The sequence below is a fragment of the Mus caroli genome, chromosome 7 (genome assembly GCF_900094665.2).
Source record: "Mus caroli chromosome 7, CAROLI_EIJ_v1.1, whole genome shotgun sequence".
In the NCBI taxonomy this organism is placed as follows: Eukaryota; Metazoa; Chordata; class Mammalia; order Rodentia; family Muridae; genus Mus; species Mus caroli.
Window position 1 is genome coordinate 76459048 of NC_034576.1, and position 26915 is coordinate 76485962.

The following is a 26915-nucleotide window of genomic DNA, read 5'->3' on the forward strand; positions in this document are numbered from 1 at the left end:
CTCTAATCTGGTCATATCTTCTGTTGGAAGTCTATATAAGAATAAGGAAGAAGGAAGGTATAGTTTTTTTTTTTTTTTTTTTTTTTTGCCTTCTTGCTTTTGCCTTACTAACAAGTCTATTCTTTCAGCATTATTAGAACCTACTTTTTCAGGATTCTGGCACATACTGAAGACCAGTTGAAACATCCAGTCTTGTGGACTGGACAACTACTAGATTCATTGGTCTTTCCATTCATAGTTAGCCATTGTTGGATTAGCTGGACCACAGCCTGTAAGTTATGCTAACAAATCATCTGTGTGTGTGTGTGTTTCTGTTACTCTAGAGAACCCTGACTAATACAGCAACCATCCTAATAACCTTCCACAGCCACTCCCCTCATGTATCCCAACTGAGGTCTAGCCTCGACTTCAGTAGCCCTCTCACAGTATTCTACCCTTCTCCCAGGGTTTCACATAGTGGTAACAGACTGGGACATTAGGAAGTCCTCAAGGATTAAGCAAGATCCTATTGGTGAGGGGTTAAACTGAGTTTCCCCTCATCAGGTCCCCTGATGTCACACCTATGTTCTTTGTCCTTTGTAGTCTATCACTGACAGTATATCGATGGCCAGGGAGATACATGATGCTAGGAAGTGGGTTTGCCGATGGAGCCATCTGTTTATTCACCAGCTAACAGGAAGGAAGCACAGTGATTGTTTAGGGATGCTTGATGCTGAAGTTGGGGCTCCTGGATCACCATGGCATTCTCTGTGCTCAACGGGGCTATGAGATGAACTTGGGAGGGCCCTGGGAGACAAGGGGATTCTGTAAAGAGACAATTCCAAGTAGGGTTGAATATGGTATAAAAGAGCTTTTGATAGTGATAAAAGGCTTTTTAAAGGCAGGATTGTGCAGGTGGTTTCAATATGTTATAGTGCATCAAACTGTAGTTACAGTATGTAATTAAGAGGCATCATTTACACTTCAATAACATTTTGTTGTCGTTGTTTGTTTGTTGTTTTAAAGATGACTTCCAGGAGGATAGCCAATGATGCAGGTCCTCCCATGAATACTGGGAGATGTTCATCTACCTCGACAGACACACATGGGGAGCTTGCCCTTTGATAAGGTGGCCTATTACATTTCAGCCCTAATGAGAAGTTTCTTAATTCATTGCCCACTGCAACACTGGGTGCTTTAGGAGATGCCTGGAGCCCACCCCTCGGTGTAGCCTGCACACTGAGATTTCCATAATGTCCTCCTCTCTGCTCTGACTATGACATAGGAAAGTACCTGAAGAGTAAATATGGGAAAGATGAGAACTCAGCCAGCCCAACAGCCTGGCAGAGTTACGATGGAGTAAACTGGGAGTTGGAGTGTGTATAAGGAGAACCAGTGTCCAGCCTCTGTGCTGTCACATAATGGGGAGCAGTGGCAATGGTGGCATCTTCAGGAACGATCAATTTTATTGTTGCTCTGTAAGGTGATACTAAGATTTTTCTGAGTTATTTTAAAAAGCACTAGAAATTGTGTGTGTGTGTGTTTAAAACACTGTGGGCATTCAGTGGTAGAACACTTGTCCAGCATGCATGAGGCTCTGGGTTCAATTTTTAACATTATCAAAAATATCATGGGAGACCTTATTGAGTGAGTGAGCCAGACAGAATCTATCTGTGGTTAGAGTACCAGCCTCCTAGATTGAACTTGTCCTCCTCTTTCAGTGAACAGAGGCAAACAGAGTGGACCAGGGAGATTTTCCTGAGCAGATGCAAGATCCATCAGCATAAGATTAGACAGAGTTTGGATATAAGATGTGTTCCCTAATCTTGGTCTCTGGGGCAGTTTTTGCCCTGTGGTGATTCCACATGGGTCAGGGTTGGGGTGACATGACTGTAGCTACAACTACTGTTATCCAGAGTCTAGCCAGTTGCAGCTAACATTATCCAGGGACCCATGAACCACATTGATGCTCCCTCCTCAAGCTAACACGACCAAATGCTATCCCTGGGATTTATGCTTTGTTTACTTTCTGATAGTAAGGCCTTAGCAAGGGAGGGCTTTCTGAAATGAATTTCTATTCAGGTCAGTAGTGCTATGCCCAGAAGGGGTGTGTAAGTTTAATCAATGGGACAAGCCAGCAGCTAGCAGGGGACAGTGCTAGGACATGACCATACTGAGATCTTCTTGCTCCATACCTTTTCCCACCTGCTTCTTGGGTGAACTCTCTTTTCTTCTTTCCAAATTGAACACATACATGGGGACAGTCTCTTTTTACCTTTAATTCCTCCCTGGCTCAACCTGTCAGTCACATTACCAGATCACCATGAGATTTCTCCATATTCTTTTCTATGCTTAGCAACTGGGGCCAAGGCTTACATTCCTTTGTAGGATTCAGGCATCCAGCTCCCTACACGCTATACTTGCTTCCCATAGGCAGAGACAGTAGTATTTCTCGAATCTGTAGTGTGCTCCCCCACACATCCCAGCATCCTTGTAGTTAAGCTGGGTTATATCACCAGTTGTGGTACCCAGGCTACATCAAGAGAGGCTTCTACTTTCTCTTCCCCTGATCTGGAGATGGGCTGGTTAAAATAGGATGCATCATAGGTCTCCAAATTACTTGTTGGAAGAGAGTCAGGAACAAATCCCATTAGATTTGGTAAGACCAAGACAAAAACATCTAATTTTGTCCCTTGAACTTGAAGTTCATCATTGTAGCAGGTCTGGAAATAGTAGTCCTCAGGTCTGTTGTGTGCCACATCCATTTCACTTAAATGAAACTGAAAACCGGGAAGATGTGGCAAAGATGAAAGGAGAAGCTAACATTGTGCACAGCTTCGGAACTGCAGACATTGAGACAGGAACAGAAGACAGGCTCTTCAGACCCAGTGCCAGAGTTCCCACCCATAATCACTACTCAAGAAAGGTGTTAATGACCCACAAGGTTCTAGAGTAAACCAACGTGTGATGGCTCTTGGTGGAGGGACCCACCTACTCCCCATTCTGCCTCCAGGGTAAACAAGAACTCCTGAGCCATGTCTGACAGGGACCCAGGGGCTCCATTTAATGAGCATCTTGTAATAGAAGCTGACTGCGTTAAGTAGGAACAGATCACTCTCGATTTCCTTTCTGTCTCCACAGTCTCTCTGGTCAATTTAGAGACCGTGTGCATGGCTGACTTGTAGACGATTCCTTTCCTTGGGATAACAGCTGAGTGTTAAAACACAATCTAATTAATTTTGCTTTCCCAAATGAGGTTAGCTGGGTGCATCCAGAGAGTTGTATTGACAATGCACCTTTAATATCCTAGTCTTGAGATTTTAATTAGAAGGCAAAGTAATCTCAAAGACGGCAGCAATTATTTTTCAAATTGGCCACCCCAATAACTGTGCCGGTTAAGCACTGTATTTTATGAGCAGGGGCACCAATCAATGAGGATTGTCAAAGCTATCTTTAAAGTGTTTCCTTCCTTCACCCTAGATTCTTGGGTGCAGTATGTGGTGAGGATAATGGCTGATACTGGTTGGAGAGGGGACAGTGAGGGTTTTCTCCAAGAAGCTAATAACACTGTGGGATGGGGCTCATCATGTCCTTGTAGGGAAGGAATATCCATAGGGAGATGGGAATGGCATTTGATGATGCTTTGTACAAGGTTAGCAGTACAGCATGGAAGATATTCACTGGCGGGGTTACTTCTTTGTTGTCTCCTGCAATATGGATCTAAAGGTCCCACAGTCCATTGCTGTTCTTTCCTTGGCTGTACACTGAAGTCTCTTCTATGCCCTGGCTAATCTCAGGGTGAATTTGTCCATTTTGCATGACATTTAATTTATGGCTTTACTTTAGAATTCAGAGCTGTTGTCAAGAGTTCATAAAGTGCTTGTCTTGCAAACATGAGGACTGGAGCTTAATCCCTTCAAAAGCTGGAGGAGGGTAGCCTAATCTTTGAGCCTTAGATCCTGTCCTGCACCAAGAGACTCTGTCTCAAAAAAATCCAACCAACCAACCAAACAAAAACAAAAAACAAAAAACACCTTGGTTGGCACCTGAGGTTTACTTCTGGCCTTAACATGCACACATATGGATGGATACTTTCTTAAACACACACATGCATGCACACACGAATTCACACACACACACACACACACACAGTGCAGCCATGGAAATAAGGAGGGTTCTGGTTCCTAGGTTTAAATAAGGAGGTCTAGGTCTCCAGGTTTATCTAAACCAATATTCTATCTCGCTCAAGTATACTTCAAACATGACCAAGTCACCAAAAATTTCAATGATCCCATGAGTACATAGGATGCAATCAATGGCCCCTGTCAGGCTGGACATATCTGCAATCTGGCGCTGCAAATCTTGCTCATCACTGTGTTGTACCACCCAACTGCCACCAAAGCATTTTGATTTTTTCCCAAAGTTTTTCCTATATGTTTTTGGTTAGCTACTTTAGAATGTTTCTAGTCGTCATATCTCTTCCTGCTGAAACGTTCAGGTCCTTCATGGACGGCTTTGGTCCTGTGTGCTGATTTCTTATCACAGCACCTTCCATGTTACATTTTGATTATCTGTTTGCCTGCCATTTCCTCCCTGAACTTCTAAATTCTATAAGGAAGTTAATTGACTTCTGTGACGGTTTGGCCCAGGGAGTGGCACTATTTGGAGGTGTGGCCTTGTTGGAGTAGGTGTGTCACTGTGGGAGTGGGCTTTAATAACCTAGTCCTAGCTGCCTGGAAACCAGTATTCTGCAAGCAGCCTTCAGATGAAGATGTAGAACTCTCAGCTTTTCCTGTATCATGCCTGCCTGGATGCTACCATGCTCCCACCTTGATAATAATGGACTGAACCTCTGAACCTGTAAGCCAGACCCAATTAAATGTTGTACGTTATAAGACTTGCATTGGTCATGATATCTGTTCACAGCAGTAAAACCCTAACTGAGACAACTTCCTTTTTCTCTGTAGTCCTAGATCCTAGCATAATATATGCATGAAGAGCATACTTCACAAGTCTTCAATGATAACTGGCAAGCAGAGCTCACGGGTCACTGTGGGGGCACTTTCAGGGCTCACTTAGCTTATTCTACCCATCCAGGCAACAAGCAAGACTATGCATGTGCTAGGTTAACACCAGTCTAGACAGCATATTGATTCAACAAAAGAGTAAAAATACCCCATCATACTGGTTATTTGAAGGGCCCTTCCTGATACAGAGTGGGTGCTTTGGGTGTAGAGAGACTTTTTTTTCATGCTTAAGAATTACCTGAGACTCTAAAGGGCCAGGAGGACTCCAGAAAGATCATTTGTTGGCAGTTTAAACCTTGTGGCCAGATTCTAGAGTTTAAATTGATGCCACATATAAACAAACAGATTATATTCAACCTTGTTCATAATCAAAGGATTTCAGTTTCAAATAACAATAATCAGATGTCAGTTTTCACTAGATTGGTAAAGATGACAAAAATATTGATAGTACATTTTGGAAAGGTTTTGGGAAAGCAAGTATTTTCAATAATTGTAGGTGAAAGTAAATTGGTACTTGCCTCTAAGGAGGGCAGTTTGGCAATAGCCATAAAGACCAACAAGGCATGTATCCATCTCCCTTTTTAGCAAAGACACTTTTAAAGAGCAAGCCCACGGATAAAGATATTTTGCAAAAGTCATCAGAAGTGATGGATGGATTCATCCATCACTGCAGCAAAGACTGGGAACAATGCCTCTGTTGTCTACACAGGTGATGAGGCCAGGTGTACCACGTATGGCCAGGCAGCTTTGAGGGACCATGAGGTGGCAGGCATCCAGATTGGACAGTTTTCAGTTTAGAAAGGTGTGAGTGCACACAAATTCCCTATGTGTAAAAAGCGACATAGTCACTGAGAACCAGCTTCACTGCTTGACTCCTGGAGGAGGATGAGAAATGAGGGCCTTCACTTCCTTTACACACACACACACACACACACACACCACATGCATATACATGTACACAAACAAATGCTAGTATTTGAATGTGTTCCAATACTATAGGCAATCTTTTCATTTTATGTTTTTAAAAATGTATTTATTTATATATCTTATGTACATGAATGCTCTATCTGCATGTGCACCTGCATGCCAGAAAGGATATCAGATCTCATTGTAGATGGTTGTGAGCCACCATGTGGTTGTTGGAAATTAAACTCAGGACCTCTGGAACAGCAGCCAGAACACATAATTCAGCCAAAGGGAGGGAATGCTGGGATGGTCTGGATCTTTTCAAGCTCATTTCATTTAGAGGGAAGGCTTCACAACCACTAACAATTCTGGACTCTCCTTTTCCTCCCCAGGGTGAGCAGGTGGAGGAGGCTATCAAGACAGTACAGTCTATAAAGCTTACGTGGCACCTTAACCCTGCATTTGAACTGTATCTTGTTGCAACCGTATACTCCTTAAAAGTCACAGAAACATATTTTATCCTCTCTTGGCCTTTTTTCCCCTCCAAGACAGGGTTTCTCTGTGTAGCCCTGGCTGTCTTGGAACTCACTCTGTAGACCAGGATGGCGTCGAACTCAGCAATTCACCTGCCTCTGCTTCTCGAGTACTGGGATTACAGCCAGTGTTCTTAACTTCTGAGCCATCTCTCCAAACCAAACAATCTATCTTTTCTGTAGAACCTATATCCAGAAAGGCGACTGTAGTTCCTTGGCTATCTGCCCGCTGGAGCAGCAAAAGAGAAGGGTATGGCTAGGGATTCCCGTGAATGGACTGGGGTGGCACACTTGGAGAGAGCTCCCCTGCTGATGCTGGGCTGTCCTTTTGTCCTCTGCACCATCCATCCTCTCGCTCAGCTTGCTCTTTGGCCTTCAGGTTTCTGCTTACAGTGATGGATGGCAGGACCCCACCACTGATCTTTCCTTCTAAGCCCTGGCGGAAGGAGACCTGAATAAGTGCCATTCCAAGAGAAGCCTCAGCATTCCTGGGACTTCATTTGGCACCAATCACAGAGTGTCTGCTCAGGGCCCGTGGGCTGCTCCCCTGCTCAAGGGGTGGTCCTCTCTGTGAGTCACTGCCTTCCCAGTTGTTGTAATTGAATTAGAACCATTCATGACCAGCTGCTGACTAGTTTCCCACTTTCTGTGCCACACTTAACTGCCTGGCTGTCCATCCGCTTCCTACTCTCTTCCCTGGCTAAAAGCCAGCCAGGGCACTGGGCCACTCCGCAGGCTGGCAAAGCTCTTGGGAGTGCTGCTCCTCCTGGGACCTTGTTGGCATTTGAGGCTAGGTTCTGCCAGCCACCGGCTTTGCATTGTGCTTTTTGCAATACCCGGGTCACAATCTCAGATGGGCTGGAGCTGCTAAGTGCACTGATTCATTGAATCCAACAACTCTGGAGTGGAGTATAACTGTTACGGATTTGTATTCCTCAAATTCATTGGTTGAAGTCTGTCCTATCTAATCCTCAGTACCTTTGTGTGTGACATTATTTGGTGGTAAGATCTCAGGAGTTTCCAGATTAAAATTAGACATTAGGATGGGCTTTAATCCGAGGTGTCTTATGTCCTTGTAAATGGAAATGTTTGTGCCATGTGAGTGTGAAAACAGCCACCTACAGACAAAGAAGAGAGACTAAGATAGGTGTCTCATAGCCCCTCAGTGGGGGGGGGGCATTGCTGCTGCATCCTAATCACGGGGTGCCCAGCCTGTAGAGTTATGAGGGGACCCATTGCTACAGTGTAAGCTTATCAGTCAGTCCTTTGCTTGGGCTGCCCTCAGTGAACAATGCACCAACTCTGTGTGAGCAGCATGAATTCCCCTCCTCACAGCCCCAGGAAGGGATTCACTTAACCCAGACATTTCAAAAGGTACTGAAGGTTCATCACTTCCTAAAGGAGCCATCTGGCTGCGGAGGCTCTCGGGAGATGGGATGTTCTCACCACTGGCCAGATGGCTTGCCCTCCCCACTCCTTTCCTCCGCTCACCTACAGCCTCACAGGCCCAATCTAGCAGTCCCTCGAGGGCTCTATTTCATCAGCCTAAAGTACCCTGGGAGCTTTTAAGTGTCTGATGAGTGCCCCTGACTGAAGGAGGATGGTCCGATGCTCCTAGAGCCTTCTCTTCCCAAACGTTTCAACTCCTCATGTTTTTCTGCCACCGTGGTCCTTTTCCAATCTGGTACCCCCCAAGCACATGTGAGTCTTCAAGTGGGATCTGGTCAAACAGAGTAAGGAAGTGATCTCTGACCTCCCTACCTCTGAAAAGTGCTAAAAGATCCTCAGTTGTGCCCTCAGATTGTGGAAACCTTCGTGATAGCCATCTGTCCACTCACAGTTTCAAGCCACCACTGTTTTCCATGGCCAGTGGCAGAATTTTGGTTTCGTCAGAATTTTCAGTTTCTTCCCTTAGATTAACCGAGACTCTGAATGTTGAGATTTCTATTAGAATCATTGCACTTTGTGAATTTGCTAACTCAACCAACAGTGACCTATTTCAGTCATCGGCAGAAACGGAGACAGGGTCTGAGGCAGGGTCATAGAGGATTAAATAAGGTCAACATGAACACAATGAATTTAGCATCATTGGCTGGTCTGTGGTCATTAGAGAGTGGTTTGTCCATCTGTCATAGATATGCGGAGTGGCAGGAGGATGTGTAGAGACCTCTCAATTTCACATAGGCAGAGTCTGATCCTAGCTTCCCCTTCTTACCAGGACAATTTACTTAACACCTTCCAGTCTTAGTTTCTTTAAGAGAAAAAGGAGAACTGGACTAGTATTCTATCTACAAGGCTGTTCCAAGAAGAAAGCTAGCATTTTTTTCTCCCTCATTGTCCTGATTGTCAATCAGGCCACAGCTCTTTAAGTTGCCATGAAGTACCTGGTTACTGTGGCTGACTTACTCCCTGTGTAAAGAAAGGGACTACATAGATCCCAGTGTACTGTCTGCTCTTCCCTTTACCCAGGAATCCCAGGACAGCACTCCCTGTTACTGTTGGGTGAGCACACCTACTTGCCATGCTTCTTCCAACCCTCTGATTATGAAATCTTGGATGAGTAACTTTCCCAAACTCAGGCTTACTGGTGTCCATAGTTCTCGTGTATGTGTGCGTGTGCGTGTGCATGTGTGTGTGTGTTTTAATCAGAGCCAAGATGACTGCCTCAATATCCTTCTAATGCAGCTCAATTTAGAAGAGACCATGGCTAGCTGCTCAGAGTACCTAGCTGCTAGTCTCTCCTGGATGTTAACTGGTCTTGGTTTAGTGATAGCAATAGTTTTCAAGTTTATGCCATTACAAGATTCAGGTGGAAGACTGGTTAAAAGACAGATTGTTGGATGCTTTCCTAGGGCTTGCGATTCCATACACCTGGATGGTCTGAAGATGTATAAGTCTAACAAGTCCCCTGGTGATGCTGATGTTGTTCACCCAGGGTCCATGCTGAAGGCCGTTAGCTTAGGGCAGCAAATGGACCTGTAGGTAAGATATCAGGGATTATCTCCCTTCCTCCAGGCCATAGCTCTACCCTCACCCTCTTTGCACAGAAAACGGGAGCTGAGGAGTTTGTTTTACTTCTGTATTTTGTTTTTATACTTTGGGCAGTGCTGGGGACGGAGCCCAGAGTTTCCCATGTGCAAAGCAAAAGAGCTGCACTCCCAGCCTGCCCCTGTCTTTTGTAGCCTCAGTACAATCTACCTCCGTTTCTTTGGATTTTGCTTGCAAGATAATATAGCTTTTTGGTGCTGTTATTGTTTTTCTTACTATTATTACCTTGGCTTTTCTCTTCTTGACATTATTCTTCTAGAGTCCCTTCACTAGTTCCTGGCCATGTGCACTAGACATAAAAAGAAGCTGATGAAGAGCACTGGAATAGTCCTGGGTCTTTCCCTCCCAGGGGGCCTGGTGTAAATGAGCTACTCTGTGAGGTTCACTTTTTCTATCTTTAAAGGGGGGATAACAAGACTAAGTCTAGCCTTACTGTAACATGGGAGAAGGCTCAGCATGGTGTCTGGCCCATCAGCGATAACTAAGATATCATGTGCCTGCATCTATTTTCCTATTTCCCTTTTCAGTTCCTCCACACAGCATTCAGAATGTGTGATTGAAGAGTTGACATCCGAGCCTGTATGCTTTTCTTCAGAAGAGTATCTCGCATGCAAAGAAACAGCCAAGCAAATCAGGGAAGACAAACCCATCTGGTCCATTGATGAGAAGGTTTTAAGAAGATAGTGTCCCTCTAGGTGCTAAGAGGTATCGAGACTCTGAAGTGTTCTGACAATTCAACTTGTCCTGCCTGTAGAGAAAGCTGCCTCAGACCATATATATATATATACTATATATATAATATACTGATATATAATATATACTGATATATAATATATATATATCAGAGTCTCTATACCAGGGTGATATTCCCAAGTCCACTGAACTCTTCCCCTGCCCCCTGCAGATCTGGAAATGAAGGGGCACAAGTTCCCACTGCACCTGCTACCCTGGGAGTCAGGTGACATGGTTCTACTCTTGGTTGTGCTGCTTAATGGCCGAGTCACCTTGTATGGCATTACTGGATTTTCCTGAGCATTCACTAGCAAAGATACTAGCATACCTCAACAGTAGACTCTTATTTAAGATCCTTGCCAGCAGCGCACATAAGTTCCAGATTCTCCAAGTCCTCACAGGTACACGTTGTTTTCTGTCCATTTTCTTAATTTACTTGATGACAGTTATGCTCCTAGGTGTGACATGATGCCCCATTGTGGTTTTGTGCTTTCTGCAGTTGTTGGTGATGCCGAATGACTGGTCATATTCTAATTATCCATTTGCATATCTTCTTTGGAGAAATGTCTATTTGAATGCTTCTCCCGTTTTTGAATTGGGTTGCTTGTGCTTCTGCTGTCAAGCTGTACGAGTTCTAAATAGATCCTGGATGTTGGTCCCTCACCAGACATACTACTTGTAAATGTTTCTGCCTATTCTATGGGTTTTCTTTGTCACTTCCAGACAGAGCATCCTTTATGCATAGTTGGTCCCTCACCTTCTTCTCTACTACCCACTTGACATTTCTTCCACGATTTCACTCTGCACACCCCAGCCTGTTCCTTCGTTTTCAGTGAACATCAGGTAAAGCCACCGTGAGATGGAGGCAAGCTTTCTCCAAAAGACACAGGCTGCCCTCTTCTCATTGGACTCAGTACTTCACAAGATGGAGAGATCTGACTGAGGAAATCCATCTCCAGGCACCTCCTTCTCCTCCTCTCCTGGTTAAAGGTGTGAGGTGGGGTAGTCCACCTGTTGCTCCTGCAGTATTCCCTCCCGGTGTGCTTGCAAAGAGAGCTGCCTTGCTCCCAGGATCCACAGCCTGTTTGTTTAAAGGGCTCATTACTGCTGCTTAATGCTATTTTGACAGATGAAAGTGAGTCAATTATGGCTAAAAATAGCTCTGGCTATAGAGGCTTCTTCCAGGTGGCTGCCTGCAGCCCCATCCAAAGGACTTTTGCTCTTATTGTCAAAGGGCAGTTCCTTGTCTTCCATTATCTCCTTGAATTGTCAGATCAACTCGGGGAGCCTCCTTCCAGGAATAAATGCGCTTCAAGGCATGGGGCCTAAGCCCTGGAGATGAAGGTTTCTCCGACAGACCCACTCTTACAGAATGGAGTGGAAAGATGCCAAAGAGGGTCTCCAGAGCCTACCGTCCCTCTGGATCAGACAGCCCTCTGTTTCACCAGCCTCGAGCATGGTTACCCTTGAGGGTTGTCTCTAGTTCTATCCTGGGGCCAGTGGGTTCTCTGAGATAACACATATTGAAATATATCCAGCTTTGTTCATAGGCATGAATGCTATCCGGTCACCGTTTTTCATGAGCACGAGTCCTTTGTGGGTGACTCAGAGGGCTTTCCCGCCATTATGTTGACGGCTCATGAAAGAACATTCCCATGTGCCCAGTCAGCAAGGGCTCAGCACTGGAAGCCTCTTCTGTGGGGCTGGGCTGTGATTGGCTCCTGGCTTGGATGGACTGCTGGGTAGGTTGGCGATGGATATTTGTAACAGATATCTCAAATTTATGTTCAAGAAGGTACTCAACTCCTCAGCACCTGCTCCCATCCCACCACCTAGGCTTCTTCCAGCTCTTATATCTCAGAGTATGGTACTGCCATCCACCCATTTGCTTAGGTCCTAATCCCCAAACGATGTGAAAAGAGATGTACTCAATACCAGCTGTATCCAACGTCCCATCACCAGCCACCATCTGACTGCAGCTGTGAGGTACAGCTTGGCCTAGAACCATGCAGCCGAGGGATGGCTGAGCCCCTGACCTGGAGCAATTGAAAAGGATGATGACTGCTCCCCTCAATCCTAAGATTTGGAGTGATTTCTTACCCTGTAACAGATCATTGGAACAGAGTGAGTAATTGCTTAGCGTAGAGCTCCGCTGGCTGTTGTGACCTAGAGTATGATCCCAGGCAGATTCCTGCTGGGTGAGTCTGTGCCTAGTCCCATAGTTGGGTAGAAATAAGCATGAAATTAGGAATTTTCAGTTTGCCTGGGGCTATTGAAAAAGCCTAACTGGATCAATGTGAACTTAAGCAATTCTTCTTTCTTAAAAAAATTATCTTATTCTTATTTTAGACAGAGCCTCCTGCAGCCCTTGAGCTCACTGTGGCCCCAAAGATGGCCTTGAACTTCTGATTCTCCTGCCTCCACTGCCCAAGTACTGAGTTTACTGCCACCACGCCCTGACTATGGGGTGCTATGGACTGGACCCCAGGCTTAGTGAGAGAGTCAAGGGTGTGGGTGACAAGTATGGTGACAGTGTATCTGTATTAGTTGCCCAGATGTCATCTCACGTAGTCTTCACACCCCAGCAACGTTACCCTCCCCGTACCTACTTACTGACAAGGAAATTAAAGTCCACAGAGCTTAAGGTGACATATTGAAGTCACTACCATTTGTTTCTGGTAGAGATCACCTACCTGAGATGGCTGATATGATACTTATCAGTCACCATCTTCCTTCCCAAGTTCATTGCACCGGTCCACTGAGCCTCGATACGACCTCCAATTGCTTTCTTAAGAGCACGGGAAGGAGGCATCTCACTCGGATGATACCCATTTGCCAATCTCCTTCGTTGCTGATGGAGGCTCAACAAGGCTTGCTAAGAGCATTCGGCTAATGGGTGTGGAGGTGGAACTGCATCTGAGCTGCAGCCCTGCTTACCGCGCACAGCCCACCCTTAGCAATGAGAGCTACTCACCCTCGGACTGCGTGCAACAGGCGCAGGGAAGGGTAAGCCGTGCGCACGTTGACGTGGTGCTTCAGGATGAGAGCATTGACCCACTCCACACGCTCCTTGCCACCCCGGGCCATGAAGGCAGGGATCCATAGAATGCTCCCATTGAGGCCATGCAGCCGCTGCAGCAGCTTCTCCCTCCACGTGGCGTTCACAAGGTCCTCAAAGGCCCGCTGGATGACCGAGGGGTTCATGGTCACTAGGTCCGTCTTGAGGCCCACATCCCGAGCATACTCCTGAACTGGAGCCAGGTTGCACCTGAGGAATAAAAAGCAAACATGGTTGTTTGGGGAAGATGGCCCTTCTTACATTGAACTTGACCCTGTCCTCGGCCGCTTCTTGCTTCTGTCTTCTTCCTCATAGATGCAGGATACTTCATGGATCACAAGCACCTCCTATCATCCTTTCTCTTCCTTCTGCCTCAAATGTTTACTGAGCCTCTGCTATATCCTTAGACAGAGAATGCCACTCTCCTACCGGCTAATGTCTAAAAGAGGAGCAACAGTGCTTGCCCTCAGTCCCACAATGAAGTTGCTTTTTAACAGGTGCGCCTTGACCCAGTAGGTGACCTTTTATAGTGAGGGCTCAGAAGACAGATTTCCAGATTCAAAACCCAGATCTAGCATACTTTACCTGTGTGCTAATGGGCAGCTTTTTTTTTTTTTTTTTTTTTTTTTTTTTTTTTTTTTTTTTTTTTTTTTTTTTTTTTTTTTTTTTTAGCATCTCTGTGCTTTCTGGGAGCTCCCATGACTTTGGCTGTGACGGCCACCACATGAACAGTGGGTACTCAGAATGCTGCTGGACCATAATGAGGGCATAGCCAGTGCTAACTGCTGTCATCTTTCTGTGGACTAGAGACTGTCAGGTGTCAGAGCAGGGAGGGAAATCTAAAGGATGGATAAGCAAAAGAGCATTGGTGGACAGGCCCAGAAAAAGAGCTTGTCTCCAGTTTGTAAAGTCAGAAGAATCCCACAGAGACTTGTTAAAAATAGGATTCCCCAGGTCCTGATTCAGCAGGCCTCAGAGCTTAAGAATTTATATTTATATATGTATATGCATGTGCATACATATACTTTCTAAAAATCTCTTCCTCTTTGGGTTCCAAGCAGCTTAAAAAAAAAAAAAACAAAAAAACAAAACAAAACAAAAAACCAAACTACCATGCTAGGGATTTTAGGCACAAGAAATTTGCCTGAGGGCAGAGACTATGGCGCAGCATGGGTGTTTAGAGGAGGGTGTGTTGAGTGGGTCTGACTAACAAATATTACCTAGATGATCATGACAGAGAACAAAAGAGCAGCCAGATGAGATATCAGAGGTTGGCTATGCGGGGACTTGGCTCTGAAGGCAGTAGAGAGGCATTTGAAGGGTCTTGGAACAAGGAGTGTGGGCAGATCTGAACACTGCACTCTCTTGCCTAGCCCATCAGCCTGCTCTTGAACTTCACTGCAGGACTGCTTTGGGTCCCTCCCTCAAGGGTCCTGCCCTAGATGTGCACACAAGGCTTCCTGCCTGAGCTGAGGGCCTCAGGGACTGAGTCTACAGCCTGCCGGTACTGTCTTCCCTGGAGGACTGATTGGTGAGAAAAATCTTCAGATCAGTGGGTATATGTCTGAGAATGCACAGCAAGTATGTACAGTATGGAGGCTGGCTGTGTGTGAGGGTGGGGCCAGGTGCCATCACTTCAGACACACTGGCTGGTCCTGCCTTTAAGTGATAACTGTTCAACTTTGGCTGGGAAAGGAAGCAAGGGGGCATCCCTGAGCCCTGGGTTATGCTGGCCACTTGGCTTGTATCCTTTCATGGGTCAGTTCATTTTACTGTGAACCTGTATTAATTTTACCGATGAGAGGAATGTAACCCTCAGATGCCAATTAACTTGCCCAACTCTCCTGAGTCAGGAAGGGGACCATTAGGATTCAGACTTCGTGGTGTCTGACTCAGAAGCTCATGAACTCTTCAGAGCCTCTCCAAATACCTCTTGTCTCCATCTCTAGCCCCAGGCTTACTCTCTCCAACAGTGGCATAAAATTGTTGGGAAGAGAAATGCTGGGGACCTCTTCAGATGCCCCTGCTGTAGACCTTGAAGAGCAGGGGGGCGGAGGGGTAAGGGTACATCCAGCATAGTGGCCCATCTGGGGCCACCCATAGCTCCGTAGTACTCTGAGGCCAGCTGAACCAGGCTCCCAAAGCTTTGGTTGGGTCTGTTTGTGAGCTGACTCCCAGTCCTGAGAGCAGAGCCAGGGGGATCTAATCCTGTCCAGCTCTCTGCAGACAAACACCAACTGCCCTGGGGCAAAGAAGGAAGCACAGGTGTACTGGGCCCCTGGTAGATTTGAGGACAGGTCAGGAGGTAGAAAACACACTGATGATTATAATGACAATCTGAAAGGCCTCCACTGGAAGGGATCTCAGCATATTTGTACCCTCTGAGGGCAGGGCCATTCATAGCAGAGGCTTCACACTTACATGGGGTAGGTGTGGGGGGTCTGTGGGGTCCAAGCTTGTTCAGTAGTATGTGTCAGTATGGACACTGCTGCTAGGCATGGCAGCTGGGGCCTGTGTGAAATGTTCTTTCCCACTGGCATGGAGTGCATGAAGTGTTTATGGCCTTGGTTCTGGTGGCTCTAGGCTCTGTTCAAAGAGAGTCCGTGGTGAGGGAGCTGTGTTGGAGATGGGACTGGCTTTGGAAGGGTGATGGCCCCTTCCAAAAAGAGCTGTATCCACAGGTACGAGTAGAGGAAGCTTCAAACGAGGGGTAGCTGTTGTGGTTCTGGAGCTAGGCTGCCAGCTCCACAGCCTAACCCTGACTGTAACTAGTCACCTGAATTTGGCCATCCCTTCCTCAATTTCCTCACTGGAAAGGATAGTGCTGAGAGTTGAGTTAGCTCATAGACATGCACGGTCTAACACCGGATGCTATGAGCCTGCTGCTATTAGTAACATGATGAGGGCACAGCATATCTTAAGGAACTATATTGATGGTAATTTACTGTGTGTGTGTGTGTGTATGTTGTATGTGTATATGTGTGTATGTGTGTATATGTATGTGTATGCATGTTTATATATGCATATTTGTATATGTGTGTATATGCATGTGCATGTGTATGTATGTATATTTTGTATGTGTGTATTTCTGTGTATGTCTGTGTATGTGCATGTATATATGTATATTATGTGTGTGCCTTTGTATATCTGTATATGTGCATGTATGTGTGTGTATATGTGTATGTATGTATGTGTATGTGCATGTATGTGTATTTTGTATGTGTGTATATTTCTGTGTATGTCTGTGTATGTGCATGTATATATGTATATTATGTGTGTGCCTTTGTATATCTGTATATGTGCATGTATGTGTGTGTATATGTGTATGTATGTATGTGTATGTGCATGTATGTGTATTTTGTATGTGTGTATATTTCTGTGTATGTCTGTGTATGTGCATGTATGTATGTGAATTCGCATGTATATATGTATATGCATGTGTGCTGCTTAGAAGAATGAAGCTGAGGATGGCATTTCTCCTCATCCTGGCCTTATAGTCTTGTGTCATCTTCTTGGGCCTAGCTATCTCAGCCATCTTATGTCTCAGCAGCCAGTGTGTAGCCAGCATCTGCTCAACAGAGCCTCCTGGACCAGCTCTGGCTTCCCCATCCCCCCTCTTTCAGTCTGTTCTTCCTTGTGGGAGGTGCTACGTGTCACAAGTTTACTTGCTCCATGTGTTCTGTGACCTACTAGGACTCCTGGGGTCCTGTCTCTCAGTGTTTTTCTGAGGGAGTGGCAATGTTCTGTGTGCCCCTCACATGGAGGGGAGCAGAAACATAAACAAGGAAAACTGATTTTTCAGACTTTGATAGATAGAGGCAGGCCTCCGTTAAGATCTTTTTAGTATTTGTTGCTGAAGTACAGCCCTTTGTGGTCCTCCTGTGTGCTAGCAGGTCCTTAGCCTGGAGGTGGTGCAGACGTTGATAGAAAAGACTACTGTCATCTCAGGAGCTCACTGGGGGTGAGTCAGTGCAGCAGAAACATAGTTTATAGAGAATGAATACTCGGTGTACTATCATGTGGGGACATGTGGTATGTCCACATATGTTACATCACCTAATACTCATGACATCATTTTCTGTTGATTGTGTATGTGTGCTTGTGGATGTGGGTTCAGCAGGGCACAGCCTAGCCTCTCCCTAAGGCATCTTGTATACCTCCTTTGGGGTCTTGTGGTAAATCCAGTCTCAGGCCCATTTCATATCCAGTGCCTCTGCATTCAATGACCACCAGATACATAGCCACATTCAAGTGTGGAGAAATCTGAAAAGGCTTCATCATGGGAGGTCCTCAGAATCAGCCAATGCAACCCAAACATTTTATAGCTGTAAACAAGACCCAGGAAAGGGGGAGTGATCTCCTCCAAGTCACGTGACAAATGACCAATAGAACCAAGAATGAGCTTCAGAACTCACACTGGGAACTGTGGGCCGGACCCTCAGCCCCATAGGATATTGCCAACCATGTTCATCCAGGGGGGTCTTCTCTCCTCAGTTAGGAGTGGGCCTTCACATGAAGCTAACTGTTGAAACCCATCCCTCATATCAAAGTACAGGGTCATGACCTGCAAGAGCTACACTAGGTCAGAAAGGCTCCCTCACTGCTGCCTACTCTGTGGTGAGCTGACCCTGGGAGGACGCTTCACCCTGTGTCCTCCACTTTAGCAGCTGTCCCCTACGCCTCACCTCTCTGGCTTCCAGTCAGACAATTTCCCACACATTTTCCTCTTCAAACCCTCTCTTAACCAATCTTTAGACAGGAGGGTTTAGGAATGTAGGGGCAGAGCTATTGGCTCTGCCAAGCACAGAGAGACCTGGTCAAGGAGAACAAATGTGTGTCACGGCTCAGATTTCTACCAGGGCTGGGAACAGTTTGGGATGAAACTTGAGGCACCATGTGTCCTACTTTTGTCCAGGAGACAGCAATGCCTTGTTTCTGAGTTTGTATGGCTCGAGGGTCAGGTACCAGGGCCATGGGTAACTGTCACAATGTCTCCAGTTATGGCAAAACAAGAGCTGATATTATAGAGGAAATGACTGCCGAGTTTCTGTATCACTTTTTCATTTCCTAGGTTTTGACTCCAGGATTCTAACATTACAGGTAGAACACCACCTTCTAGAATACTGGGAAGAGTTTTTCAGCCTTGACCCCAGTAACTATCCATCCAGATTTTCTTATCCCTTTTGTACCAGGTTCTGTTTAGTGTTTTCAGAGAACAAGCTGGCTCTGTAAGGAGCCAGACAATAAATATTCCCAGCTTTGCAGCCTGTATGTGCTCTGTATTGCTTTAGCAAAAACACCCAGCTTTGCCCAGAACACTATTAGCAGGGTGAGGGTGGGCAGGAGTAGTTATGTTATAATAAAGTTTTATTTATAAGACATGCTAAGGATCATAGTCCACTCACCTCTGTACTCTCTCTCTGATTCCCAACCTTAGATACAGCCTAGAATCACTTAAATTCTCTGGGTCACAGAATGCCCTGGTCCGGTCCTGCACATGATTTAATTGACTAGATGTACATTGTGATTGGAGACATGATTCCCTGTGATGGCCAATCTCCACTGTCAACATGATTGGATTTGGGCACATACCTCTCAGTATGCCTTTAAGAGCCTTCCAGAGAGGTCTAACTGAAAAAGGAAGTCTCACTATGGGATGTGTTACACTATCCCATGGGTTGGGGTTCCAGGTTGAACAAGATGGGGAAAAATGAGCTGAGCAAACACTCATCTACTTTTTAACTGTGGATGCAATCCAGCAGCTGCCTCAGACTCTTGCTGCCATGCTTTCTCCATCATGATGGACTCTCAAATTCTGGGCTGCAAATGAGCCCTTCCTCCTTTAAGCTGCTTTTGTGGGATGTTTGGCTCACAGCAATGAGTTAAGTCACTAATGCTCTCTCAAAGCCATTCTGACAAGCAATGAAGGTTGAGAACAGAATGTACCCAATTAATGGGGCTTGTTTCAGCCATATTAATATACTTCCAGATACCTGTCACTTAGCGCCACAACCCTTGCTGCGGATGGATGGTTACCTTATGACAAAGCTGTGTGTGTCAATCTCCTGGCCACAGCCGCTGTTCAGCAAGACCCCCGAGTTGCCCACGATGGCACACGTCTGGAAATGCTTATTCTTCAGAGGTGAGGTTCTGGGGAGGAGTTCATAGAGGTTCTGGGACACGTTCATTGTGCTGTCTCGATCAAAGATATAATGAATAATGTCTCCAGGCTTCAGGGTCCCCTTAAGGACAGAAATATCCTTCTCCGCATCCAAGAACTTTAAAATTTGCTTCCTGTGAAAACCAAATGAAGAAAGTCTCCATGCTGCTAGATGCTGTGTACCGACTCAGATGTTCTATCCTGTGTCACCCTGTAAGGATGCTGCAACCCAGAAAATATGGTGAGCGCACCCAGAGCTCAGTTGCCCTCAGGAATGCTCTCTAAGCTTTACAGAAGTCCCTAGAACAGTGGCTTTCAATATTCCTAATGCTGTGAATATTTATTACAGTTCTTCATGTCGTGGTGACCCTCAACCATAATTTATCTTTTGTTACTACTTCATAACTGTAATTTGGCTACTTTTATGAATCACAATGTAAATATCTGATATGCAGGGTATCTGACCTTCTATCCATGTAAAAAGGTCAACCCTCAAAGGTATCTCAAACCACAGGTTGAGAACCACTGCCCTAGATGGGTTGGTGTTGCATAAACAGCAGGAAACCTTTTTTACTGGGCAAAGGCAGCCCTTTGGCCCACCCTTCATCAAACTGTCTATCTTAGGGGAACTACCATCTAACAGGAAGATCTGAAAGCATAGCGAGAAGCCAGAGTAACATATGCCCTCGTTCCTCATTGGCCTCTACTTTTCCAGGAAGGTTTCTATAGGCATGGGGATTGGGGAGGAGTGGGAGGTGGAGTACAGGTAGCTGGATCTGTGGAGTGAGATGAAGAATCAGTGCTTCAGTCTGTGTGGTCCTGTGAGCACGGCCTCCTGGTCTGTGCACTGGCCCATTTTGTGGACTAGTTGTTATTCCTCTAGTTGTTGTCTCCTGGGGTTTATGAATTGTGACATTCCCCCTGGTACAGAAAAGTGTTCCTCTGTGTGTATTCAGAAGAAAGTGATCAAACTACAGCTCTCTAGGTTCCAGGGTAAGTCAGATGTAGAGGGAAAGTTCTAGAATAGCACAGTGGGGGGGGGGGGACTAGAGTCATGTCTGGAGAGGAATAGACGTCTTTATGAAATTACCATGAGAATTTACTCCTAACACAGCCTGTCCCTAGGAGCCTGAGTACCAGTTATGAGCTCTACTTATAGAAACCTAAGGATCTATATGTAGGTGATAGGTTATACCTATAGGATGATAATAAAGACACATTAATGTCGGGGGAACAGCGCTCATAAGATCAACAACATTAGAAAAGAACCAGAGATAGCTAAGGAATGCTGAAAGCAGAGAAGCCACCCACTCCCCAATTGGTTGTTCAATGCCAAATGATCAGCCCTGAAATCATATACAAATGTAAGTAACATACAGATTGAGCCAGTTGTGTTTATACATTTAGGAATTCCATCTGTCTATCTATCTCTATCTATCTATCTATCTATCTATCTATCTATCTATCTATCTATCTATCTACCTATCTTGACACACACTCATGCACGCGCACACACACACACACACACACACACACACACAGAGGTAACAACAATTAAGATGCAGAGGCCACAAGTTTGAAAGAGAGGATGGCAGTGGGTACACGAGAGAGGCTTCTGGAGGAAGAAAAGGAAAAGGGAAAAAGATTTAATTATATTTTAATTAAATTTTTAAAAGAACTGCCTAAGGGGTTAGAGAGATAGCACAGTTGGTAAAGTGTTTGTCATGAAAGTCCGATCTTCAGAACCGACATTTAAAAAATCCAGGCACAGTGTCATGTGCCTGTGATTCCAGTCTTGGAGAAGTGAAGACACACAGATCTCCAGTGCTCAAATGTTAGCCAGTCTAGCCTACTCAGCAGGTTCCAGGCTAATGAGAGACTGTCTCAAAAATTAAGGTGCACAGCTCCTGAGGAACAAGGTCAGCGGTTGATCTCTGCCCTCCACAAGAACACGCCTACACATAGATGACAGACAGCACACACCTTTAGTCCCAACAACTGGGAGGCAAAGCTAGGGGAATGTCTGAGTTCAAGGACAGACTGGTCTATATATGTATATGTAAATGTAAATGTATATGTATATGATATATATTTATATATACACTATATACATATATATGTATCACACATACACAGACACACACACACACACACACACACACACACACACACACACACACACACACAGAGAGAGAGAGAGAGAGAGAGAGAGAGAGAGAGAGAGAGAGAGAGAAAGATCCAGACAGCTAGGGATTTCTGGAAAAGTTTCTTGAAAAAACAACAAATAAACCAAAAAAAAAAAAAAAACTGAAAAAACAAAAGAAAGTAAAGCAAGAGATGTTTACCCTTCTAGCCTTCAGATCTCTTCTCAGCCACACTCAGTCAATGGGGCACTGACACAGGAAGAGGTCAGTGGGACTGCTGCCTGCAGGGAAGAGGCGTAAGAAGCAGGAACGTTCAGATCTAAGGGCANAAAAAAAAAAAAAAAACCCAAAAACAAACAAAAAACCCAAAAAACACCACCACCACCACCACCACCAAAAAGACAGGATAGTGATTTCAGTCATACAGGAAAGGGGCTGCATGCTTGGGTCAGCTGATCTAATTGCATCTCCTGCAGCAAGGCCCCATTAGAGAACAGGCCCAGGGGAGCTTGTCTCCATCCACAGAATGCTCCTGTGGTTTGCGAATGTGTGACTCTACCTGGATGTGCCTTTGGTAACCCTGAGCCTTGAGCCTGCAAAGCTTGAAAGGTATATACCCTGAGGCAAGTCCCAGGAGGTTGCATGTCTAGATACCTGGAACCTAGGAAGAATCTAGAAGCTGCGGCTGACACCTGAAGAAGCCTGGTTCTGTCAGGCTCCAGGTCAGATGATTGATGCACATCCAGGCTTGGGATGCTCTGAGGTAGCCAAGGGACAGCCAGAAGCCCTTGGGCATGGCATGCTCCACCCACTAGCCATTGCACATTAGTGACTGGAGTCTTTAGGAACCGAGCAGGCGGAGAGCCACCTTGGCTTAGCACTTCTCACTTCTTAGCGGGAAACAAAAGCGTTTTATTTACTATACTTCACTAAAGATTATATAACTTGACACACTAATATGGTTTGGAAATTGCTAATATCCCATGCAATTACTTACCCCAAAGTATTTAAAAGCAAAGAAAGCCCCCAGAAAGCTCATACATAAATACCTCTGTGAGGGAATTAATTTCTAACTAATTATGAGAAATTACAATCAATTATTAAATATCATTCCAAATCACTTACAGAATCTTTTATTGTGAATAATTTTGGCAACTAATTGAGTGGAGGGAAATTCCTTCTCCCTCTGGGTGGAGGCATATTCTTTCTTCTACAGTGGCTGGCGTCTGCAGACTCCTTATGGAAGCAATGGCCTGCTCTTCTTCACAAATGGGGTATGTGTGTATGCATCCATGTGTGTGAGTGTGTGCATGTGTGTGCACATGAGTACACATGAATGTGTGCATCTCTCTACTTCTCATCTTCTTTACAGAGTTCCTACAGAAAAAGGCCAGAGGGAGTTCAAGTAGCTAGGTTCTGGCTGTAGGCTTTTATCCTCATGTGCTATAGTGGGGAGCATGGAGTATGGTGGCCACCTGATAGATATGACCAATTCCAAATCTCTGGGACCCGTGGATGTGATTTTTACCAAGAAACAGAGTTTCTCAAGATTAAGGATCTTGGGATGAGATCATCTTAGATTCCCTGTGGGCTCTAAATCCATGGACCACATCCTGTGAGAAACAGAGGATGAGGTTATACTGACTCAGACGTCAGGGCAGAAGAGATAGATATGAGGGTAAAGCAACCACAGGGACACCTGGAGTCCCAAGAAGCCAGCAGAGGCAAGAAGGCTCCTCCTAGAGCTGCTGGGGCAGCGGCCAGAACACTGGCTTCTAGAGCCATCTAGGGAAAATAACTGCTGTGCCTTTAGCCCAAGGCTGGTGAGGATTGCTGCTGTGCATCTGTCTTGCCAGTTCCACTGAGTCCCAGATGAAATCACATGGCTGTTTGGACAGTGCAACAGGGGTGGCGGGGGTTGGGGGTCAGGTCTCACCTAGGTGGTTCCCAAAGAGGTGCTGAGAAAGGGTGGTCCCCATGGCAGCTCTTCCAGCTGGCCTCTCAATTCCTGGGTTCCCAGATGTCAGTACTCTTTAGTCCTATGCTCTTTGGTGGAGCCACCTGATGTAGCTGGTAACTCCCCACCTCTTGCTACATTGTATGTTGCCCTCTACCTTTGCTTCAGCACGCTGGTGCCCTGCAGCATCATCAAGACTTTTCTCACGCTGCCCTGTCCCCCCCCCCCCATTCTCTATCTTCTGTTCAGTTCTCTTTCATCCCTCATCTCAAATATCATATTCAGACTCTGAGTGCAGGATGCAGCATGGCACACTTGACAAACTCCTACTGATCCTTCAAAACTAGACCTTTCCTAGTAGCCTTCTTGGACCCTTAGAAACCGAATAGCTCTCTTCAGTGCAATCTCCTTAGCTTCGCATATTTGCAAGATACAGTACTGTCTGGTGTGAACATCCTCCTGAGTTGCCTTTGTTTATTTTTGTATTTTTCTGCCTAACATGTCTATTCATGCCAGCAGCCTGGGCCACACAGCTCAATGCCTAGAGAGATGAGTAGCTGCTGGGTGGATCATAACAGCATCTCAACCCAGAGTCCCAAGGGCTGAAGTTATAATTCCTTTCCATGTCTACCACCCAAGGATGATTGTGATCTGAAGGCACCAAGGCAGGACAAAAGCTTTTCTTTTTCTGACTTAGGCAGTTTGCTCTGTGGTTGGTCCACCACCTGTCAGGTCAGATCTGGATCTCTCAGCTAGAGTTGTGTGTTCTCATGTTAGTGGTGGTGAGGATATAGGATTGCATTCTACAAAGGCCATGGGAGGTGCAGACAGGTGAGGGACTGTCATAGAATGGGGACACAAATATCAGGTTGAGACAAACAAGAAGCAACTCTTTATATCGGAGAAAGAGGCAAACTGTAACCTGAGCTGCCTAGAAGCAGAGCTCCTGGCCGGACCCGAGGACATTGTGGTTTACCCACAACCTCCCCTTGTCCAAATGGCCACATATCCACTTGGGGCATGTGGCTGGACTTGTCCCAGGTTTTGATATTTAGTTGATCATTTAATAGATGAAAGCTGTTTCCTCAAGAAGGATACATTTTATTTCTATCCTGGCTTCTTTAAATAACAGAGAACAGCAGTTTGGAGGCCCCTGGTAGAGAAGGCCAGGTCTGCCCCTTTCTCTCTTGTTCTGTAGTGACCGACCAATACCTGATCCTCAGAGAGAGTGTCTGGTTGTGTCTCCATTTGGATGAGGCTGGCTGGATGTTGTGCTTAAGGCTCTCATTACTTCTGTCAGCGACAGCTGGCGGTGAAGAGCCATTTATTACAACTTCAGCTCTGGAAGGGGGAAAAAGAAACACGAAGGTAGAGATGATCTGTGAGCCTGCCCACGACACGTACGTCTAATAGTTCTGTTTTTGCACGGGCTTGAATGTAAACTTCACAAGAGCAAAATTGCCGTTATTACCTGAGAAGGGAAGTCTATTTATCTTCTAGAATGCACGAGCTCTCTCCCTCGGGAATAGTCTACAGACGCTGGTTCTTAGAAACAGGATGTGGAGCTCTACAGTTGCTCTTCCCTCCCTTCCACCTCTGCTTCCAGGGAACTAGGCACTCTCTGCCAGGACCGTACAGTTTCCTTTCTTAGCTACAGTGAAGACCGCTCACAAGGGGAAATCATAAACTATTACATGCTGGCCCACAAACTTCACAAAGATAGCTAAGCCCTCATAGGTCAAAGTCCTTATAGCCTGTGGTTTCACCCCTTTCCCCTCCTTCCTGTCACTTTCTTCCTTTTAAGACTTTTTCAAATTGTGTGTGTGTGCACACGCGTGTGTGTGTGTGTGTGTGTGTGTGTGTGTGTGTGTGTGCACACGCGTGTGCGCGTGAAGGTAAGAGGACAGGGGCAGGAGTCCATTCTCTCCTTCCACTGTATGGGTCCTAGAACTAGAACTCAGGTCATCAACCTTTGTGGCAAGTGCCTTAGATCACTGTGCCATAACATCGGTTCTTCCGTTGCTAGTTTTTGTTTATTTATTTATTTATTTATTTATTCATTTTTTGAGACAGGGTTTCTCTGTGTAGCCCTGGCTGTCCCAGAACTCACTCTGTAGACCAGGCTGGCCTCGAACTCAGAAATCTGCCTGCCTCTGCCTTCGAAGTGCTGGGATTAAAGGCATGCACCACCACTGCCCAGCTTCTGTTGCTATTTTTTTTGCTGATAGAAAATCATCTATCTATGATAGAATTATCAGTCTTGTATTTGCCTGTCTTACTAGACTTCAAGTGAGGGATTTTACTCATTCATTTCTCCATTTCATAATGGTTTAACATAGCAGGTATCCAATAAATAACCACTTGTTGAATTTGGCATTGAAATTGGTCCTGAGAAGCCTGGCATGGAGGAAGGAGCTAGCTGCTTTGTATTCCTGAAGCAGATCGCAGTGCTGGATATAAACTATCTTTCTGTCTGACTCAGAAACAGCAGGGCCTTTTGAACTCAGACACTGGAAATCTATGCTAGTAGGTTTCTAAGAAACCAGGCTACACTGATATCTTTGAAGGCAGCCTAGAAGCCAGCCTGCCTCCTGCCAGTGCACAGAGATACATGTGGGTCATGTCCCAAGTTCCTTCTGTCTAGCCGGCAGCACATTCTTCCTGTTAGAATAATAAGTGGGTTTGTAATACTGAATGCTATAGGCCTTTGAGAGTTCAAACCAAACACCTCTGTCCTAGACATTTATCTTGGAACAACCAAGTTCAAAAAGATAAAATTCTGCTAGCGATGCCTGAACTCAATACTCTGTTTTGCTTTATGCAGGTTGGGGACAAATTCTTTTAGGGTCTACCTTGTGTGGCATGCTTGTCCCGTCTGCCCACTCCACCTCTCCATATTCCTTTCCCCTTTGCTTTTCAGCACCTGTTTTGTAGCTTTGAAGAGGATAGACCACATAGCTTTGCAGAGGATAGACCATGAAAGGATTCAGAGTGGCTGATGTACTTTATCTAGTACACAGGCTTAGGGGATCTTACAGAAGGAAACAGAAAACCCAAACCTCCGAATTGTATTGTATCATGGAAGGAAGCTGAATGTATCATGGAGAGATTTTTGCAAACTGGGCAACCATGAGAAATCCCCTTACCCCTCTGGTCCGAAGTTTAGGTCTTTACAGAAAGAAGACACCTAAGAGGAACATACCAGGCTCTGAGGTCCTAGAGTTCTTAAAGGATTACTGTTATTTCCCACCACTGCCCAGGGCTCCAGGAGGTGTGGCGGCATCCCCTCTGGTACTGTCTTCTACGTGTGACTAAAGGAGGTTGTTAGGCATCTTTTTAAACTGTTCTCTGTCTTACTTTTTGAGGCAGCG

The 26915-nt window shown here is 45.5% G+C and overlaps 1 protein-coding gene across 1 annotated transcript in view; it reads right to left on the reverse strand.

Moving 5' to 3' along the window:
* Window positions 1–26915, reverse strand: part of St8sia2 (ST8 alpha-N-acetyl-neuraminide alpha-2,8-sialyltransferase 2) — a 74089-nt gene that overhangs the window by 8096 nt on the left and 39078 nt on the right. The window contains exons 3-5 of the mRNA XM_021168000.1: window positions 24757–24885; window positions 19320–19577; window positions 13200–13493 (exon numbers count right to left, since the gene is read on the reverse strand). Of these exons, the coding sequence (XP_021023659.1) occupies window positions 13200–13493; window positions 19320–19577; window positions 24757–24885 (681 nt within the window). The remainder of the gene's footprint in view (window positions 1–13199; window positions 13494–19319; window positions 19578–24756; window positions 24886–26915) is intronic.